General features: G+C 34.6%; 3 protein-coding genes across 4 annotated transcripts; 2 read left to right on the plus strand and 1 right to left on the minus strand.

Moving 5' to 3' along the window:
* Window positions 1-270: 270 nt before the first annotated feature.
* LOC113517994 (facilitated trehalose transporter Tret1-like) lies at window positions 271-12,940 on the minus strand. 2 transcript variants are annotated; one of them, XM_052897136.1, is made up of 4 exons: window positions 12,888-12,940; window positions 6,275-6,355; window positions 5,529-5,661; window positions 271-1,606 (listed from the first exon to the last, which is right to left on the minus strand). In XM_052897136.1, the coding sequence occupies exons 2-4, from the start codon at window positions 6,332-6,334 to the stop codon at window positions 324-326; spliced, it is 1,476 nt and encodes a 491-aa protein (XP_052753096.1). In that variant the 5' UTR covers window positions 6,335-6,355; window positions 12,888-12,940; the 3' UTR covers window positions 271-323. The 2 variants fall into 2 exon arrangements, with proteins under 2 accessions (XP_052753096.1, XP_052753097.1); XM_052897137.1 differs by lacking the exon at window positions 6,275-6,355 and having other exon boundaries at window positions 12,888-12,928.
* On the plus strand, window positions 7,208-8,299 carry LOC128201152 (uncharacterized). The gene has a single exon (XM_052897140.1). It carries the CDS (start codon window positions 7,208-7,210, stop codon window positions 8,297-8,299), a length of 1,092 nt encoding a protein of 363 aa, XP_052753100.1.
* Window positions 12,941-16,344: 3,404 nt separating the features above from the next.
* Window positions 16,345-22,112, plus strand: LOC113513650 (uncharacterized). The gene is made up of 4 exons (XM_052897162.1): window positions 16,345-16,521; window positions 17,361-17,443; window positions 19,132-19,264; window positions 20,091-22,112. The coding sequence occupies exons 1-4, from the start codon at window positions 16,518-16,520 to the stop codon at window positions 21,362-21,364; spliced, it is 1,494 nt and encodes a 497-aa protein (XP_052753122.1). The 5' UTR covers window positions 16,345-16,517; the 3' UTR covers window positions 21,365-22,112.
* Window positions 22,113-22,476: the final 364 nt, after the last annotated feature.

Genomic DNA, 22,476 nt, shown 5'->3' on the forward strand with positions numbered 1-22,476 from the left:
TTCTCTTGAAATTTTCGTGGTTAATTTGTCACGATGATCGGATTAAAAAAAATGGGCTTTTTTATTAATTTTTAGTACTTGTAAAATGCATACGTACGAAATAGCAACGAAAAGATGGTAATTAACTTATTTTTAACTTAAATTATTATATTTTTAATGGACTATTATTTATTATATTTTTATTCATGGAAAGGATTTTTTAGAAAATACCAAATTAACACAACGATATTTGAAACAATATTATCATCATCATAATATTATAATATATATTAATCATTAATTAAACATGTTAATCAATAAATATAAAACATTATTACTTTTTACTATACTAATTCGTTTAACTCCATTTTCTGATCAATACTATTATTGCTGCCTCTAAATATATCTTCGATATCTTGGAGAGTTTTATCTTTAGTTTCTGGTAGTGTGATAATGGAAACTGTTAAACTGTAACTGAGCAGTAACACTAAAACACCATAAGTACCTGGCAGTCCTATAGATGAAAATAAATATGGTAGCACTTTTAAAGTTATGGAGAGATTTGTTGAGAATATGATCTGAGAGATCATTCCTCCGATACCTTTATATTTAAAAGGAAATATTTCGCCTGCTATTATGTTTGGCATTGCAACACAACCAGTATATATAGCGGCTAAATGCAAATGACTCAGTACAATGCCAACAATAGGATAATCAAATGGCAACATTTTTTCCATTCTTAAATACGAATAGCCAGATATCAACAGATATGCTGTGATAGTTAGCGAGACACAGAACATTAGGACACGTTTCCTTCTGAACTTCTTCACGAGAAGTATTGATAATATATTTGTAATTATAGCTTGTAAGTCCAATGAAGACAATATTAATGGAATATTAACGTCTGAACCAACAAGTGTATGCAATATATCTATAGCAAAGACGTCGAATAAAACTACTCCGCAATACACGTTAATACCTTGAAGATGCAACATAATAATAACAGGTTTGTAAAATTCCCTCCTCTTCAATGTTGTAACACATTTATTGAGAATTTTCTTCGTCCAATTTAAAGTACTTGATAACCTTCGTGCTTCATCCACTTGCTCTCTTTCCGATATCGCTTTCTTTATCGTTTTATCTAGCTCCTCGTTCTCGTTATCGCCTTTAAGCCATCGAAAACTATGTTTACACTCCTCGTATTTGCCTTTTTTAGCTAAATACAAAGGAGATTCTGGTGAGAAAAATATTATGACGATATCTACAAAACTTATACAACCACATATTAAAGCTGATTTCTGCCATGACAGACATGATCCTGTTATGTGCACAAGAAATATTCCAACCGCGAACGATGTGGTCAACGTCGCTAAGAAAGCACCACGATTTATTGGACTTGTACACTCTGCGACTAGAACTGGCCCTATGATCGCGGTGAGACCGTTCGCGACACTTTGGATATATCTGACTGTTATGAACGTGTGTGTAGCCGTGGCTGAGCAAATTATTGCCCATCCTAATGTACTAGTGATGGCCGCTATGAGATTTATCGTCTTTCTTCCCCACTTGTCAGCAATAATAGGCACCAATAACATGCCAGTGATAAGTCCGAAGCCAACAGCAGATACTGAAAAAGATAGAAAATTATTATAATAGATGATAATAGAATGGTAATCGGTTTACCTACACTAGATCAGTATCAGTAAGGAATGATAGGTGAGAATGAAAACATGTCAGTTGGCCCATCGAGATGTCATTGTGAATTCATCAAGAATTAACGAAGGTTTCTAGTGAGGATCGCATGGAAGTCAACGTTATAGTGTAAAATGTCAGCACCCTATAATGATTTTTAAATTTGACAAACCAAATAAAGTACACCAGAGGGAGACTTTGTAGGGGTACCTCTACCAGAGGGTACCTCTGTCCTATTCGTGTTTCAACCGTGAAGCAGTTATGTTTGCATGGCTGTGTTTCGGTTTGAAGGGTGGGATATGGCGTGAATTTACAGGGTACAGAGAAATAACACCTGAACCCTCAGGAATGGCAACGCATGGGGTATCGTGGGCGAAATAGCTCTGTTATGTTTATGGTATTGCTCATGTCTATAGGTGACGGTTACCACTTTCCATCAGGTGGGCCGTCAGTTTATTTGCCATTCCAAGTTGCATAAAAAAAAGTAAATATTCCAACTTCATAGCTGGAATGTAAAAAGCTTAACTGATATTTTTTAAAATATTTTGTTGTCCTATAATGATTTTTTTTTTTTATTTTTATTAAAAGAAATACTTTACCATGTATCCCGGCATAGAAAAGGCCACGACTTCCTTTCCCGTGGGTGTCGTAAGAGGCAACTAAGGGAATGTAAAGGTCGAGGGATAGACAGGAGCTTTCCTCTTGAAACGTCTCCAAAAAACCTAACGCTTGCCAACCTTTCTTGCCAAGCATAACAGCCAATAGCAGAACTCTTAAGCCTATGTTCACCAGTGAACAGTTAACGGCTGATATGATGATGATGATGATGAAATACCAGAGGGAGACTTTGTACAAAAGTCAATTGCTTGGGTACCTCTGTCTTATTCGTGTTTTAACCGTGAAGCAGTTCTGTTTGCATGGCTGTATTTCGGTTTGAAGGGTGGGATATGGCGTGAATTTACAGGGTACAGAGGAATAACATCTGAGTCCTCAGTAATAGCAACGCATTTGGGGGGTATCATGGGTGAAACAGTATACTCTGTTATGTCTATGGTATTGTTCTTGTTTGCCATTCTAAGTTCTATAAAAAAAAAATACTTTATTAGAAACTAGCGACCCGCCCCGGCTTCGCACGGGTGCACATTACATCACATCACATTAGAAACCTCTAAAATTATCAGTGTTTCTCTACAATATTATGCGTGTATTATATATATAAACCATCCTCTTGAAACACTCTATCAATTCAAAAAATCCGCTTCAAAATCAGTTGCGTAGTTTTAAAGATTTAAGCATACATAGGGACGGACAGACAGCGACAGCCACTTTTATATTGTGTAGTGACTGTACACAAAAATTACATTGTTATAATTTATTTTGAATAAAGATGTACAACAGACGAGCTTAACTCTGTAAGAGTTCTCTTCCAGCAAACCTTGAGTGGAGAGGAACATTAATTACCAGCGGGCAGTGTGCGTACAATAAGAAGTGGAAACAGTACTTGTACTTACTAACAATAAGTTTTAAAACATGTTCAAACGTTTTATTATGTAATATGGAATAGTAGAAATTTGTATAATAGAGATTTATCGAGCAAGAATGAATGGAGATGTCGGTAGGGGCCGCCCTAGACGGACGTATGTCGACCAAATAGGCGACGTGCTGAAGAAGGGTCAAATTAAAAGTACCCGTAACCGGCGAGCGTGTATGACAAGATTGATGAATGTGGAAGAAGCGAAAGAGGTTTGTTTGAATCGAAGCATTTGGCTTTCCATTGTTTCTGCCTACCCTAATGGGAAACAGGCGTGACAGATATGTATGTATGTATGTATGTATGGAATAGTTAATACTAATCAAATTCCATTTAACTAAGGCTAGTTATTTCTTATGTTAATCGTTTTATACTATGTAGCGATGACGGTAATAAAATTTGATTATAAATATTAGACGTGCTTCTAGTTTTTGTTCATGTAATTTCAACAAATGAATTTCTATTTCTTTTATATATATTTTCAATGTTAATTAAGTGGCCATTATCTGTCACACGACCGTGAAAAAATATATTTTTTTTACTTATATTTGACTTTATCAGCGACCTTGGTAAAGTAGCTTAACATAATGCCTCGCCTTGTGATCGTCGTAATAATAATATAAATAAATATTTTTTATTCAAGTAAATTTAACAGTAAGCATTTTTGTATAGTCACTTTTTGGGGGGGAAAGGGGTTGTTAGTAATGGAGACTGAGAATCCCATTGCTAGCAATATACCCAAACAGGTCGACCACCTCGCGGTTCCCCCTTGAAACTATCATGGTTAATTCCTGATGAATTCATCATGATGGGCTAACTGGCCTGTTTTCATTCTCATCTATCACCCTTCACTGGTGCTCTGTCAGCGTGTCCCGTTAGCGCAGGCGGGGTTACCATACCATTTTCACCCAGCAAAAAAAAGTCCCTATTAGAAGCACCCGTTCACGAGTATGACGGATGAGCCAGCCATCGCTGTGTTCAACCATATATCACTTTTTTATAAAACTACCGCCTAGTTCGGACTACAATTTTAGCTGACAAGAACAGAGAAACACAGCTGTTGCTTTTTTCAAATAAAAGTTATATGTTTACTAAAAAAAAATTATTAATGGATAAAATGACTATCACAAACTTCGTATTGATAAAAAGATAAAAAAGAAAAAAAAGTTACCAAGCAACAATTAATCACAGTATTCTTGAACAGACCAGTCCCTATTAGAGGGGGGAAAGGGATTGTTAGTAATGGAGACTGAGAATCCCATTGCTAGCAATATACCCAACCAGGTCGACCTCCTCGCGGTTCCCTCTGGAAACTATCATGGTTAATTCCTGATGAATTCATCATGATGGGCTAACTGGCCTGTTTTCATTCTCATCTATCACCCTTCACTGGTGCTCCGCCAGCGTATCCCGTTAGCGCGGGCGGGGTCACCATACCATTTTCACTCATAAAAAAAAAGTCCCTATTAGAAGCACTCGTTCACGAGTATGACGGATGAGCCAGCCATCGCTGTGTTCAACCATATTATGGGGGGGGGGGAGGATTTGCTAGCAATATATCCAATCAGGTCGACCTCCACCTGGTTCCCCCTGGAAACCATCGTGAATTCTTTTTGAATTTATTACGTTGAGCTAACTGACCTGCTTCATCCTCACCTATCATCCTTTACTGGTGCCCCGTCAGTGTATACCGATAGCGAAGGCGGGGCTACCATTTCATTATCACTCATTACAAACCATTGTTATAGGGAGCCCATCACGCCGCAAAACTACTCAATATTTCAAAAAATATTTACCTATAGAAAGTATAGAGGAATAACACCTGAGTCCTCAGGAATGGCAACGCATGGGGGGTATCATGGGCGAAACAGTATACTCTGTTATGTCCACGGTACTGCTCATGTCTATAGGCGACGGTTACCACTTTCCATCAGGTGGGCCGTCAGCTTGTTTGCAATTCTAAGTTGTATAAAAAAAAATAGTTGCAATATCAGCGAGTAGCCTCATTGTTAGCAATACACCCTGTCAGGTCGACCTCCTCATTCCTTATAGCAGTCTATGGGGAACACCTATATATAGCAGTTGGCAGTTAATAGTTGATATGATGATCATGTGAATGAAGTGAAAGTGAGCTGGTCACAAGGTTCTTGAGTGGCGACCACGTACGGGTAAACGCAGTGTACGTCAACCCCCCCACTAGATGGAGTGGCGACCGGAAATGCGTTGCAGGGAGTCAGTGTATGCAGGTGGCTCAGGAACGTTCCTTATAGCAGTCTATGGGGGAGGCTTATATCCAGCAATGGACGATGACGATGATGATACTGACCAATCCAAGATGTGGAGGTGTCATCAATCTCAATAAAATGATTATCTCTAAGTTGTGGCAGAAGAGCTGAGGGGAATCCCAGCACCATCATATGGTTCATCATGTTTAATGCAACTCCAGATGTCACGAAGCACTGAAAATGTAATATTGTACATTTATAGTATATTACTGCAGCGGCCAGCAACTGAGGCATTGATGGACGAACGTGCAAATGTGGGCCGAGGCGCAGCCAAGGCACACATACGTGCGTCCATTAATGCCTAGTTGTGGCCATGGCTTGTATAGTACTTTTCTCAAACAATGCGCGGAAATCAAAAACACAATTTTACTTTTTAAGTTCAATGACGAATAACGAACAATAATAATTTTTCACGCGCCACAATGTTCCTTTGGTTTTTTTTTTTTTAATAAACAGCTTTCTATTTGCAAGACAGTTCGAAATTTAAATAAAACCTTTTATCAGTTACCTCCTTGGTAGCTATGTTTCAAAGTAAAAGGTCATTCCATTTTTAAATTACAGGACAGATATGAGTTTACATAGTAATTTATCTGGCCGCAAAACACGACAAATATAGATTTTCAAACAACTTTTGCCGGCCTCTGTTCGCATGTATCTGGCCAGTACGACAATTTTGATTTATCTCGAAGAAGATTGTCAAAATAATGCTCACATTTCCAAGCATGTTTGAGAAAAAAATTCTAACACAATTTGTTATATTCATCAATACTGTATAATATGATATTACCTGTCTTGCCAAAGGTGACGCCCACTTCGAGCGTCCATTGTGGGTTTTTATTTCAGTCATAGCTACTCCTAACTGCGTTAACTATAATAACAATAAATTGTAACTACGGTTTTAACTTACACGTAACTTGGTCGAGAAAACTACGAAACTAGTCGATAGTTTCAAGACCATTCGGGAGTCTTAATCTTGTCAAGATCGCGCTCACGTCACATCCGTTCAAGATTAAGAATCCCGAATGGTTCCGAAACTAGTTGATCTTTCTCGACCAAACTACATACTACTACGTATGTTAAACCGGTAATTTAGTTATTGCATTAAAATTATAACTCGAAATAAAGTTACATTATAAATTTTTACAATCATATTTTATACAGCCATATTTATATTTTATCATTTACCAGTACGATGTAACCTTAAATTATATAAATAGAGTGTCTCCATACAAATGCTTTGAGAAAAATGGATCAACTTTTTCATACAATTTTGCGTGATAAATAGTTATGATTGTTTCCTTTATAATATATACAATACCCGCAAATATTGTGGAAGTAAGACGTGTAAACATACGGTCCGTGTAAATTAATTTAAAATACTATTAAAAAGTTGATTTTCGGTAGTGCAACTTATACAAAAACATTTATTAATTATCAAACTTACATTCCATTGCAAAATTACAACTTAATATTGTAGAAGTGTAACAGAGAATAAAAATGCATTAACAACTTATGAATTCCGTTGCGTTCATGCAGTGATTTTAGTGTAACGGTGAGTCATCGCTGCAGCAGCGCAGTCACGCATTTCTACCTACCTGTTGATGTTGAGCGGCCGTTCAGGAAATATAATTTGTTCATTATTTATAACTACCTACATATTGAGTATTTGTAGTTTAATTATACTACGTTATAACTTCAGTACACGTGCAAATCTATTAAAATGGCATCAAAGAAAATATCTTGTGCTGGATGTCTTAATATCATAATGGGCAAACTGTATCTTAAATGCCATACGTGTAGAGATATTTATGACTTATCGTGTGCTAATGTTTCTGAAAAACGGTTTAACAACAATATGACCAAGGAACATAAACAGGCTTGGGTATGCCCTGCATGCCGAAATAAACAACCTAAGGGAGATAATACCAATACACCCATACGTCAAGGGAATTTAGGAAACCTAAACAAGTCTTCTGATAGCGAGGATTCTCAGAGCAGCTATGTCACTCAACGAAAAAAGCAATCAACATCGTTGTATTCGCATTCTGAAGATGAATTGAGAAGACTCATCAAATCGGAAATGCGAGCTTCGCTGCGTGAGGAGCTTCCTGATCTGATTCGCCCAATGTTAGAAAAAGAACTATACCCCCTTAAAGAAAGACTACAAGATCTTCAAAACACAGTTCAGTATATAAGTAATCAGTATGAAGATTTAAACAAGACAATATCAACATTGTCATCGGACTACAATAAGATGAAATGTCAATGTGATAATTTGGAATCCACAGTACTATCTTTAACGGAACGCATTAATACTATAGACCAAAATCTAAGAGATTCTAATATTGAGATACAGGGAGTCCCCGAAAGTAAAACAGAAAACCCGCTTAGTATTATTAAGAAAATTGCTGAAACTGTGTCTTACAACCTTTCTGACACTGATGTTTTGAATTGTACAAGAGTTGCCAGTATGAATAGGAATAGCAAGCGGCCAAGAGCTATAATCGCAAAATTACGAAGTACACGATGTCGTGACGAACTGTACTCTGCCATTGCTAGATATAATAAGTCTCATCCCCACAATAAACTTAACTCATCAAACCTCGGTATCAGTGGTAATATTGTGCCAATATATGTATCGGAGCATCTTTCTCCTTTTAATAAATCTGTGCATGCTGCAGCCAGACTCAAAGCGAAGGAACTAGCTTATAGATTCGTGTGGGTACGAAATGGACACATATTTATGAGAAAAAACGAAACCTCACAATTTATACATGTTAAAAATTTGCAGGTGTTAGAGAATCTGCAGTGAATTTGTAGTTTATAACTTCGTAGTGTACTTTTTGTTTTGTTTTCTATTTTATTTTTTTGTAATTATCTTTTTAAAATGAATAAGATGGATGTAACGATTTATTATCAGAATATCAGAGGTATGAAATCTAAAACGAATGATATTTATAAAACTATTATCTGTAATAACTATGATATAATATGTCTATGTGAAACTTGGCTCGATGATACGGTATATTCAGCAGAAATATTTGACGAACGGTATAAAGTTTATCGTAAAGATAGACCTATTGAATTTTTAACAAAATATAGTAGAACCCATGGTGGAGGAGTGTTAATAGCAGTAAATAAAAGTATTTTATCGGAGTGTAGATATGATTGGAATTCGTCACTTGAAGATGTATGGGTTAAAATTAAGCTAAAACATATTTCTTTAAATATTTGCACAGCTTATATGCCTTCATATATTGCGAGTGAGCAATTCTTTGACTATCTAGAAATTTGTGAAGAAAGAATGTTATCGTCGTTTGGTGAACATTTTCTTATTATAGGTGATTTCAATCTACCAGATTATGAGTGGGATAACACAAAAAATTTTAAAACTATTAATGAGAAATATTTGCTTATGAGAGACTTTGTATCTCGAACTTCACTCGCTCAACGTAACTTTACTTTTAACAGCAATGGGAAGCTTCTTGACTTGGTATTGGCAAGTACTGACTTGGTATGTAAGGTGATGGACGCGCAGCCACTTAGTCGTGTCGATATTTACCACCCCCCTTTAGAGATTAATATTACCGCAGACAATACTTCATCATTAAAGGAAAATATCATTAAAAGATTTAACTTTCATAAATGCAATTTTTTAGGTTGTACAGCGGATCTCTCGAAAGTCGAATGGCATAAATACTTGAATCTTGATTGTAATAATTTCTTACAGTTATTTTATAATGTCCTATGGGAAATTATAGAAAAATATACTCCCGTGGCCAAATCTAAAAAATCCAAATATCCGTCCTGGTTCTCTCAATCCCTGATAAAACTATTAAAGGAAAAGGATAAATATCATCGCAAATATAAAAAGTTTAGCAACCCGCGTGATTTTGACACGTATTCGTTACTAAGATCCAGATCTAAAGAGTTATTTGATAAAAACTTTAAAATTTACATATCACAAATGGAAGAGAATATAAAGACTAATATCAAAGCATTCTGGAGATATACTAAGGCTAAAAAATTAACAAACGATCTTCCAAACCAAATGTTTTACAAAGAGCAACGTGCAAACGATGGTTATAGTGTTGCTAATTTGTTTGCAAGTTATTTTTCTTCCGTTTACAGCCAGTCTACCGCCAAGTCATATACCCCAAAGTTTTCTCAGGCAACGCAATGTCTGTCTCATATTTATATTTCAAAAGACGATGTTATCAAGTCATTGAAATCTATCGATGCTACTAAGGGTGCAGGGCCCGACGGAATACCGCCAATATTTGTTAAAAATTGTGCAATAGCATTGGTTGAGCCTCTAACTATATTATTTAACAAGTCGTTGTCATCGGGAAGTTTCCCTGATTTGTTCAAAATTGCTAAAATTGTGCCAATACATAAAACAGGCTGCAAAGCAGATATAAGTAGCTATAGACCAATAAGCATTCTTTCTTGTTTTGCTAAGATCCTGGAAGGGCTAGTGTATAAACATATCTATTCTCATCTTAGGCATATTATTGATTCCAGCCAACATGGCTTTATAAATAATCGTTCCACATTGACAAATCTTCTTGAATATATCCATTATATAAACGTAGCCTTTAATAACAAAGTACAAGTTGATTCAATTTATGTGGATTTTGCGAAGGCTTTTGATAGGGTTGACCATGAGATACTTTGCATCAAAGCACATCATTTGGGTATTCATGGCTCACTTTTGCTTTGGCTTAAATCTTATTTAATGAATCGTCCGCAAATCGTAACTATTTACGGCTATGATTCAGTCCCGTTTGAATTAAAATCTGGTATACCCCAGGGCTCTAATTTAGGCTCTCTATTATTTATTTTATTTGTCAATGATCTTCTCCAAACTTTAACATGTGAGCATTTAGCCTTTGCTGACGACATAAAGATATATCGTACGATAAGTTGTGATCTAGATTGTGAAATACTGCAGCGAGATATCAATCGTTTGCATCAGTGGTGCATTGATAATAATATGAACTTAAATATATTTAAATGCCACGTCATATCTTTTACTAAAAATAGAATTCTTATAAGTTATCCATACTGTGTTAATAATATGCGTTTGGAAAAAAAGGAATCCATTCGTGACTTAGGTATTATACTTGACTCAAAATTATCATTTATACAACACTATGATTATTTAGTTGCAAAAGCAAATAGAACTCTAGGGTTTATCTTTAGAACAACTAGACCTTTTAAAAACTCGCATGCTATCTTGTCACTCTATACATCACTAGTTAGAAGTTCACTTGAGTACTGTTCTGTTATTTGGTCTCCTTTTTATCAGAACCACATTGACAGAATAGAAGCAATTCAAAAACGCTTTGTTAGATTTTTGAGCACTAAGTATGGTCTGAGAAGGAAACTTCATTCGTATGAATTAAGACTTAATCATTTTAACATTAATTCTCTTATAAATAGAAGATCTATGTCTGATTTCATTACTCTTTATAAAATAATAAATTATAAATGGGACAGTAGCACATTGTTGAGCCTTGTTTCATTTCGTACAGGTAATAAAAGAATACAAAAATTATTTTATATACCGATTTGTAACAATAATGTATCGTATCACAATCCAATTATCCGCATGTGCAGAAAATATAACAATGTATGCAAGGACCTTGATATCTTCCAACAATCCTTGCAATGTTACATTAAGGCTGCCAATTTGTTACTTTAAATTTATAGCCGTCATTCTTTTAATGTATATAGTATCGAATGTTATGCAGAGCAGTTATTGGAGTGCAAATTTAATGTCGTTTCATGTAATATTTATTTTATAAATGTATTAATTTGTAATCTGTTGCCTTGCTATAAATAAATAAATAAATAAATAAATAACTTCTATATTTATTTTGTCTTATAATTTCTGCATCTTTTTAATGCGTAAACACTCATTTTATTTATTAAATAATACGTCAAGATACATTTTATGCGTAAGTATATACAATACTGATATAAAAAAAAACGAGTCAGCTAATTTGACAAATAGCTGACAAAAAGTTGACCCGTTTTTGAGGTTCGATGCTCTATCTATATAAGCGTGTAACCGAAAGTAACTCATCTATTTATCTTTTATCTTTATATGTCTTTAGTAAAATGATATCAACTGTTTACTGTCCACTGCTAAACATAGGTCTCTTCCATGAGAGGTTTTGCCAGTAGTTGCAACGCTTGCCAGACAGGTTAGCAACCGCAATTAAGCAGTGGAGATTTTGGAGGGACGCTACTGGCCATGACTTCGACCATCTCCCTAGTTCCCTATTCGCCTTTTACGACACCAACTGCAAGGAGGAGTTGGAAAAGTTGCCTATGCCCTTCGTGATCTCATATAGCAAATGTCTACCGAATGTCACAGTGATCGGTCAAGTCGTTAAGGCGCTAGAGGTGACAAACATACTCGCTTTCAAATTTATGATATACATAAAAGAAATTTAATAATTTAATAATCGTCACAATATTGAGAATAAATATTCTTTTATAAAATCTATATTAATTCTCCCTAATAAATAAATAAATATATAAAATACAGAATAAGTTGTATTAAAGTAAATATTTGCTTCCGCAAAGAAAGATTGAAGAGAGACAGTGGATGCAAGTGGCTCAGGACCGTTCTTTATGGTGGTCCATGGGAGGGGCCTATGTTCAGCAGTGGACAGACAATGGCTGAGACGATGACGATGAAAGGAAAACAGAAACTTTATACAACATTAGTTAATACGAAACAACACCAGAGTTATCTCGATTGAAAATTAAATTAATTTTAATTTGTAAAAAGAATCGCCAAAATCAGTACAATTATAATAAATAATTATTAACGAACGCCCCAGTACTTTTATTTATTTATTAATTTATTTATTTATTTAAAGGAACACCAACAGCATATTGCATTATAACACATACATATAACAAACATAAAATAAAATATAATATTAATGTACATCGAAGCATTTGGCGTTCCATTGTTTCTGCCTACCCTAATGGGAGACAGGCGTGACAGATATGTATGTATGTATGTATTAATGTACATGACAACAATTTTTGAAAGGTATTCACAATTTTTTAAAAAAGTAATCTCTGAAAGATTCACATAATCACTTCCTATGCCACTACGTTAGGTTGACTGGAAGAGATCTCTTTTAGAGATAAGTTCGCCTTTGCTAACATTGTTATTAACTTATTGTTGTTAATGTATGTTTTAGTGCAATAAAGAATATATATAATTTTTCACTGTTCTTGTTTGCTTAAGCTATTTATATGATATTTGAATCGATTTACTCAATGTTTTCTTTTATTAATATTATGTATTTTCTTTTGTCATTGTTAGTTTACTCAAATAAAAGAGAGAAAAAAATGAAAAATTTTAACAATACCCGAGTACTTGCCGACACAATTGTTCAATATTAAAAACGGCACATTTTAAAATATCGCGTTTTGAAAATGAAGTGAAATTTGCATTACAAATAAAGTTTAATTTATTTATGTAAATACTATGTTTCGATTCAAAGATAAATTTAATAAAGGAAAAACCGATACTTAATTAATTAAGGACTAAGTCATTGTGCGTGGTCCCTGCACAGACGGGGCGGGGCGGGGCAGGACGGGGCAGGGCGGGGCGGGGCGGGGCGGGGCGGGGCGGGGCAGGGCAGGGCAGGGCAGGGCAGGGCAGGGCAGGGCAGGGCAGGACAGAACAGAACAAGCTGGGCCGTCACCTGATGGAAAGTGGTAACCGTCGTCTATAGACATGAGCAGTACCATGGACATAACAGAGTATACTGTTTCGCCCATGATACCTACCATGCATACCTGAGGACAACCTACAACCCACCTGAGGACTCAGGTGTTATTCCTCCGTACCCAGTAAATTCACGCCATATCCCACCCTTCAAACTTGAACACAGCCATGCAAACACAACTGCTTCACGGTTGAAACACGAAAATAATTGTTAATATTGTAGTTTTACAGTCCAATTGCTAGCAATTTACCCAGTCAGGTGCCAACCTGACACACCCATAGAAACCATTGTGGTTGAGTTTTGTAAAATACGTCTTCATAGGCTAACTGACCTTTTTTTGTAACACAAAAAGCAAACGAGCATGTGCATCACTTGATGGTAAGTGACTACCGTCGCCCATGTGAACCGGCAACACTAGAGTTATTGCAGGTGTTCTGCCAACCTTTTAAAAAGGAATATGCTCTTTTCTTGAAGATTTCAATCTCGTATCTTATAGGAAATATTGTCGGGACTTGATTCGACATTTACATTTTCAAATTTTAATACATTAGCTGACTTAGCAAAGCTTGTTTTGCTCTCTATCGCCATCTAAGGGGTCCAAAGAGATAACAACTATCCTATCCTTCATTAAGAAATGTTTCCTCAAATTATCTTTTTTTTTTTAAATAATTAACAAAAACCACTAGTCTCAATTCTAGCGCCATCTATCCAGTATACGATGTACTATTATACTGTAGTCAATTTTTGTTTAGTCACCCATCGCTGCATGCATGCCCTCCGGAAGGCTAAAGGTGATGTCCTTCCAATGTGACGTCTCCTTTTCCCACAATTCTTCCCTTCTCTCGCCTTATTAAAATTTGTTACATGGTTTAGAAGAAACAGAAGAAAATTTCGAGTTTAGAATATACTTCTACTAGATCATACTTTCATCATCGTCATCATCTATCCACTCCTGAATGTAGGCCTCCCCCATAGATTGCCATAAAGAACGGTCCTTAGCCACCTTCATCCATTAACTCCCTGCAATGCATTTGAGATCGTCGCTCCATCTAGTGGGGAGTAGTCCTACACAGCATTTGTCTGTATGGGATCGCCACTCAAGAACTTTTCTTCACCATCGGTTGTCGGTTCTTCGAGCTATGTGACCAGTCCATTGCTACTTCAGCGTGCTTACCCTTCCAATGGTATATACCAAAAGGAAACTGCCCCCAGTGTTCGACAGCTCCACTATTCCTAACTGAGGGAGCGATTATGGTAACGAAAGAGCAAGAGATGTTAAAAATCTACGAAAGATTATATTTTAATACCGTAAAAATTATGTTTAAATTTGCACATTCTTAATCGGTTCTTTATATTTTGCCAAATAACTTCGTTTTATGACAGAATTAAAAAAAATTTTCCCTTATCTGCAATGTTTGTGACGAGAAAAATAAAAAATATTTACAGTTAAAAAAAAAACGTAATAAATACAAATATTTGTACATAACGTCATTTGGTTGTTTTTTTTTTCTAAATAAAAATAATTAATTTCATGAACGGAATCTTCGACGTGTGAGTGCAACTCACACTTGGCCTATTTTATTTTTTACGATATCGCAAACACTGAATCGTTTCCGCTAAATTACTGATATACTATCTATAATTGATAGTTTTTTTTATGTCTACATATATTTTTAAATGAGTTATTTTAACATAAAAAAAAGTTATGTTAAACAGGTTCGCAATTAGTCGGTATAGTATAGCCGACTTCAAAAAGAGAGAGGGTCACAATGTATTTCTTTATATTTGTTACCTCATAACTCAGTCATGTCAGTTTTAAGCCGATTTGTAAAATTCTTTTTTTTTATCTGAAAAGATATACTTACAATCAGGCCCTATAGAAGTTTTATTAAAATCGGTCCAGTAATTTCGTTTTTAAGTCTAATTAACTTTTTTTTTATACAACTTAGAATGACAAACAAGCTGACGGCCCACCTGTTGGAAAGTGGTAACCGTCGCCTATAGACATGAGCGGTACCATGGACATATGTAAATTCACGCCATATCCCACCCTTCAAACCGAAACACAGCCATGCAAACACAACTGCTTCACGGTTGAAACACGAATGGGACAGAGGTACCCAAGCAATCGACTTTTGTACAAAGTCTCCCTCTGGTAAATGGTAATGCATGAAGGGTTTCATGGGCGACACAGTATACTCTGTTATGTCCGCGGTACTGTATATATCAGCGTCTGTTATCACTTTCCACAACAAGTTTACAAGAGAGGGAGACTTTGAACAAAATTCGATTGCTTGGGTACCTCTGTCTCATTCGTGTTTCAACCGTGAAGCAGCTGTGTTTTGGTTTGAAGGGTGGGATATGGCGTGAATTTACAGGGTACAGAGGAATAACACCTGAGTCCTCAGGAATGGCAACGCATGGGGTGTATCATGGGCGTAACAGTATACTCTGTTATGTTCATGGTACTGCTCATGTCAATAGGCGACGGTTACCACTTTCCATCAGGTGGACAGTCAGCTTGTTTGCCATTCTAAATTGAATAAAAAAAAAACCCTCATAAGGAGTAGGATGTTTAATCTCTGCACCCTGTAATTTCATTGCCATATCCACCACTCTCAAATTGAAACACAGTCATACAAACACAACTGCGTCATGATAGAAACACGTATGGGACAGAAGTATAAATTTCGTGCCTTTTTTTTTTATACCACTAAGGTGGCAAACAAGCAAACGGCCCACCTGATGGTAAACGGTTACAGTAGCCTATGAACGCCTGCAATACCAGAGGTATTACGCGCGCGTTGCCGACCCTGAAGAAGCCTCTTTACCCCCCTTTTGAAGAACATATATACATAATATCCATATAAATACTATGTATATACACAACAATAATATATTCGAATAAATATTAACGCTGTGTCGATAGACTGTTATTTAAACAGCGTCCTAATGATTTGTACAAGTGGTTAGGGGCATGTTTCATTTATAACTATTATATATACCTCTATTGTATTTGATGTAATAAACATAAAACACAAAAGAGGTAACATTTAAAAATTCCATGTTGTCACTTATTACCTCTTGCCAATGTCGTAGATAAAGGAAAATAAAATGTTTAAAGTTTATTTATACCAAATCGACTCACCTGGGTAATTGTAGTTTGGAGTGATCAGTATATTTAGGTGTTTGCTTGGTTTCGAACGTGGTTTGTTTTATTGCATTTTTTTTTGTTAATTTTCATAAGTGTTTTTATATATAATAATAATGGGTAAGAAACTATTGAATGCTTTATTTTGTTTTAAAAAAAAATACTTAAAAAAATAGGTTTTCTCAATTCGTGGCAATTTTTTTTGTGTAGAAAAAATAAATAAACTTTTTATTAATGATACTTTGGAAATGCATTATGAATCCAAATTGGAAATGACGCTTGGAAATGGCAATGGCAGTTAGGCGTTGGTGATGTTTTAAAAGGGACGCTGCTGCCCACGCCTCGACTAATACATTCCCTTAGTCGCCTTTTTTTTATACAACTTAGAATGGCAAACAAGCTGACGGCCCACCTGATGGAAAGTGGTAACCGTCGCCTATAGACATGAGCAGTACCAATGATACCCCCCATGCGTTGCCATTCCTGATGACTCAGGTGTAATTCCTCTGTACCCAGTAAATTCACGCTATATCCCATCCTTCAAACCGAAACACAGCCATGCAATCACAACTGCTTCACGGTTGAAACACGAATGGGACAGAGGTACCCAAGCAATCGACTTTTGTACAAAGTCTCCCTCTGGTAAGGAAAAGGAAAAGGGCGACTTATTCTATGCTGGGACCACCTGCTGGATCTTCTTTTCATCTTCTTTTGCCCTCTATCATTCCTTCTACTATGCTCTTAAAAAAATCGTCATGTCGTATAAGGTGGCTCAGCATTTTGCCTCTTCTATTCTTTATTATTTCAACCAATGTTCTCTTCTCGTTCACTCTTTTTAGGACTTCCTCGTTCGTTAGTTTTTCTGTCCAGCTTATCCTTTCCATTCACCTGCTGAATACTAGTACCAAAATGTAATCTTGGCATATAAGTAAGCATAATTACTATTGTTATAATTATAGATACCGCGGTTCCAACAGTAATTACACCTGAAACAAAAGCTAACAACGACCAATCCAAGTGGGTAACACCTTTCAAGAAACAGGTAACACATATTTTAATACCAAAACACAATTCTCTCTTCCTCTCTCCCTTCCTCCTTATAGGGGAGGCCTATGTTCAGCAGTGGACAGTCAACGACTAATACGATACGATACGATACGAATAGAAAAATAAAAAATCACGTTTTAAAGTCACAATGATCTCTGATACCCCTGAACGGATTTTCATAAAATTCTGTATATTTTTTTGCTCCAACTCGAGACATATTATCGGAAGAAAAAAATAGGAAAATTATCTTAATTATAAAACAAATCTGGAATATGACGGTAACAGGTGAAACAAACTTTGGCGGATCACCTAATAATTATAGTATATACATACATGTGATATGCATACATATAATGCATTGCAGGAAGATGGCTTAGGGCCTTTTATTCTGTTACAAGTTCGTATTGAGTAAAATTCTATAAACATGGAAACTACAGAAATACTTCTCAGGTTGACCACTAGATAGAGTTGTCATTTTAGTATATATATATATATATATATATATATATATATATATATATGTTTGTGTGTATGTGTGTGTACTACAACGCGATATTAAGATTTCTAACTAGAGTATATAAGCTCAGGAATATATTGAAAACAATAATAATAAAAACATCTCATCTGGTACAGTTCAAGGGTGTATTTATTTATTGAAACCTAAATTAAAACGTATCTGTACTCGTGGATGTGATTAAGGGTTTGTTCACCAAGACAAGGGAGGCGTATGTTCAGCAGTGGACAGATAATGGATGAGACGAAGATGATAAACTAATTATATATTCTTTATTGCACTTGTAAGTTACATATAAAATAATCTATTTATAAATGTTGTGAGCAAGGGTGGACTTATCTCTGACAGAGATCTCTTCCGATACAGAGAGAAAGCATGTCGTTAGCGGGCAGCTGAAGTGCTACAACTATTAATACATAAACAAATATATAGTTAAATAAAATATTAAAATATATAATAAAATATTACATAAATACGTACACTATAAATACATACAATTCCCATATCTATCCGTGAGAGTCAATCCCTAAATATTTTTAAGAGTAGACTTAAAAAGCATCTTCTATCTCTATGAACATATATTTATTTATCTATATGTGTAGGTATATTGTATGTATATGTAGGTTTATGCATAGATATAGGTATATATTTATGTATATGTATGTGTGTATTTGTACTATATAATATAATCTAATTAATTTAATTTTGGCTATTTAAAAATTGTACACTGCTGTATTCGCTGACATTGACGCTCCTTTCCACTTTGGGTTTGCTGGAAGAAAACTCTATCAGAGTTAAGCTCGCCTTTGTACTTTTGTTTACCTCTGTCATATTTTTATAACTAATGTGTACAATAAAGTATTAAATACAAAAAAAAAATACAATACCTACCTACTTATATAATATATGTTAAAATAAATTAATATACTACTTACATTAGGAATTAATTATTAACATTATTAAATAGAAAGATTTTAATAAGAGAACAGAAGCCAAAACAATACCTAATGTTTACAATTTTTGCTTCATTGTCATGATTTAAATCATGACGATGAAGCAAAAATTAGATTAAAAAATATTAATCTAATTTTTGCTTCAAAAGCTTTAAAAATTTTATCTTCCAACTTGACTGACTTGAAAACTAATTAACTTAAAACCTTACCTTTCAGTGTTTCGTGACTGCCGGAGTTTCTCTTAACATAATCAGCCATGGCACAGCGCTGGGCTTCTCTTCTGCTCTCATACCACAATTGAGAGAATCTAAATTTATAATACTTGACGATTCTTCGACGTCATGGATAGGTATTATTACATAATTTTACTTTTTACATAAACTGCTGGTCTAGCGCACTCTGACAAGTTTTAGTAGCGCTCTTCTGGTGACGAAAACAGTGTATACTGCGATATTTTACTGATCTGATTTATTTGGATAAATAGAAAATTCAGATTGTTTACCACAAAAAAAAATAATCAATTTAAACTATAGCAAAACCAGCTATTTTTATTTAAAAACTGATCTAGTGAATATATTGTATCATCATCTTCCTACCCTTATCCCAATCATTTGGGGTCGGCGTAATATGGTTTTATCCATATTACAAAAATATTTGGTTTTTAGTTTTACGACCGGCCACCTGAAGTGTATATATTGTATATTTACATTATTACATGTATTATATCTTCATATTTAGAAACAATAGGATCTTCATCGTGCCTCCAATCAAACCGTTTATAATTACTCCTCTTCATCCAAAGGTTGCCTGGAAGAGATCGCTTTTAGCGATAAGGTCGCCCATTGTTTTCTCATTGTGATTATTTCCTATAATTGTTTATATTATAATAAGTTTACTATTGTAATCTTTTGGAGGAAACAATAAAGAGTATCTATCTATCTATTTGTCTAGTAAACCGTATTAATATCATTTCTATGGGATCAGTCTATAATCACATTCTTTAAGGTAAAAAAAGAATTTTCCAAATCGGTATCCTCCTTATTTTTAAAAGCCGCATGATCGTTTGCCCCCTGTGTTGTAAAAAAACGTTTATAATGTTTAAATATTAAGAATTAGAAAACTGAACTAGAATTCTGCTAATTATTCGCAAAAAATTAATGTATTCCATTTTTCAGTGTCCATCGTTGGCATTGGCGTTGTCACCGGGATATTAATCATTCCTTTTATTATCAACAAAATTGGAAGAAAGCTGATAAACCTTATGTCCGCCATCATTATTACCATAAGCTGGATAATTATATTCGTAGCAAAGACTGCGTTTACTTTGATATTAGCAAGATGCGTCCAAGGTATTGGCAATGGTTTTACAGCCATCATTGGACCAATACTAATTGGAGAGTATACTAGTCCACGCAATAGAGGTGCATTTTTGGCAACAACGTCTGCATCTTTTTTTGTAGGAACAGCACTTTCTCATACAACAGGCTCGTTTCTCTCTTGGCAGAAATCTGCTTTAATATGCGCTTGTATTAGTTTTATAGATATACTTCTAATAATATGTTCACCGGAATCTCCATTATATTTAGCAAAGAATGGAAAGTATGATGCATGTAAAAATAATTTCCATTGGCTTAAAGGCAACGATGAAGATGAGGAATTAGATAAAATGTTAAAGAATGCTATGATAGAAAAAGATTTGTGTAAACAGATCAAAATTAAGTCTGGTTATTTAAATAAAATTTTAGAATATATTTTAACATTAAGAAAAAGAGAGTTCTATAAGCCCGTTATTATTATGTTCCACCTTTATACGATTAATATATGGTGTGGAGTAACTATACATGATGCTTTTGCTATAGACATTTTGCATACAATTGTAGGTCCAAATGTTAATATTTCATTAATTGTATTTTCCATGGATATCCAAGCAGTTGTGATAAATATTATAACAATAGTTTTAATAAGAAAATTTAAAAGGAAACGAGTTTTATTGTTTGCTGTCTCGCTTAACATTATTATGTACTTATTAATTGCTAGTTACACATACTTGAGAGTTCAAAATATTTTATCATTTCACACTCCTATTATTGGTATATTTTTGAGTCATGTACATTTGATCTCCACAACATTAGGATGTGTTTCAATACCAAACATAATTGCGGGCGAAATATTTCCATTCAATTACAAAGGCATCGGTGGAATGTTTTCTCAAATAATATTCTATATAATTTTGACAGTATTTTTAAAAATTACTCCATATTTATTGCGTATAGTGGGACTATCAGGCACTTATTGTATTACTGCCGCATTAATGTGTTACAGTTTAATTTTTCTAATTATCATGCTGCCAGAAACTAAAGATAGAACTCTCCAGGATATTGAAAATGAGCTTACAGGTAACAATAAAAATGTTAATACTGAAACAGAACTAAATATGCTAATGTCCTAAATTATACTCTTAATTATATATAATGATAAAGTAACTAATGTACCTTCTATGGGGAAATTGCTGTATATATACAGCAATTTCCCCATAGAAGGTATTTATTAATCTTATAAGATTAATAAATAATAAAACATTTATTTTGTGTCAACTGAATCTTTATTTAATGTATCGATCATATTCCATAAAAATCTTATATAAAGACATTTTAGAAAAAAAAATATATAACGTTCTTTTTTTTTCATAATACTACCTTCGACAAAATTAAGGTTTCTGAATTCGTACCAAGAATGATGACTTAGGCTATAGTCTATCTTTGGATAATGAAATTAGTAATGATATTGTAAATCTATAAAATCAATGCAATTTTAAATTTAAAATTGCAAATTAAAAGCTACTATCTACAGTTTTAAATTACTATTATTTTGACATAAATTTAATTAAATTAGGAAACTCGCCCTCATAAATGTACACATTGAAAATTGAAAAGCAAGAAACAGTGGAAAATTTTCAATTAAATTACCATTTCACAGATATTCCCCATAAATTCTCAGTTTTATTTTTTATTATAAATTGATTTGAACGTTATAATGTTACTAATACTAAATACAGCTGATGGCCTGGCAACATTCTCTATTGTAAAGTTGCAGTGGTGAACGCGGAAGTACTTAAGTATTAAGTTTGTTAATGGTATATAAGAGAAAAATACTCTAAATGATTCTTGACATCATTGTCTGAATTTATTTTATTATCAATAATTAAAACGTTTTTATTAACAGAAGCCGTTTCTTTTCCTGATTAACCTTCTATGTGACTTATTGCCTTCCAAAACTGGCTTTTATTTTATTCACAGAGTTGATAATTTTAAATATTTTGAATATGGTAATTTTGGGGGGAAAGGGATTGTTAGTAATGGAGACTGAGAATCCCATTGCTAGCAATATACCCAACCAAGTCGACCTCCTCGCGGTTCCCCCTGGAAACTATCATGGTTAATTCCTGATGAATTCATCATGATGGGCTAACTGGCCTGTTTTCATTCTCATCTATCACCCTTCACTGGTGCTCCGCCAGCGTATCCCGTTAGCGCAGGCGGGGTCACCATACCATTTTCAACC

Source organism: Galleria mellonella, unplaced genomic scaffold (genome assembly GCF_026898425.1).
Source record: "Galleria mellonella isolate WM207_F2 unplaced genomic scaffold, CSIRO_AGI_GalMel_v1 utg352, whole genome shotgun sequence".
NCBI lineage: Eukaryota > Metazoa > Arthropoda > Insecta > Lepidoptera > Pyralidae > Galleria > Galleria mellonella.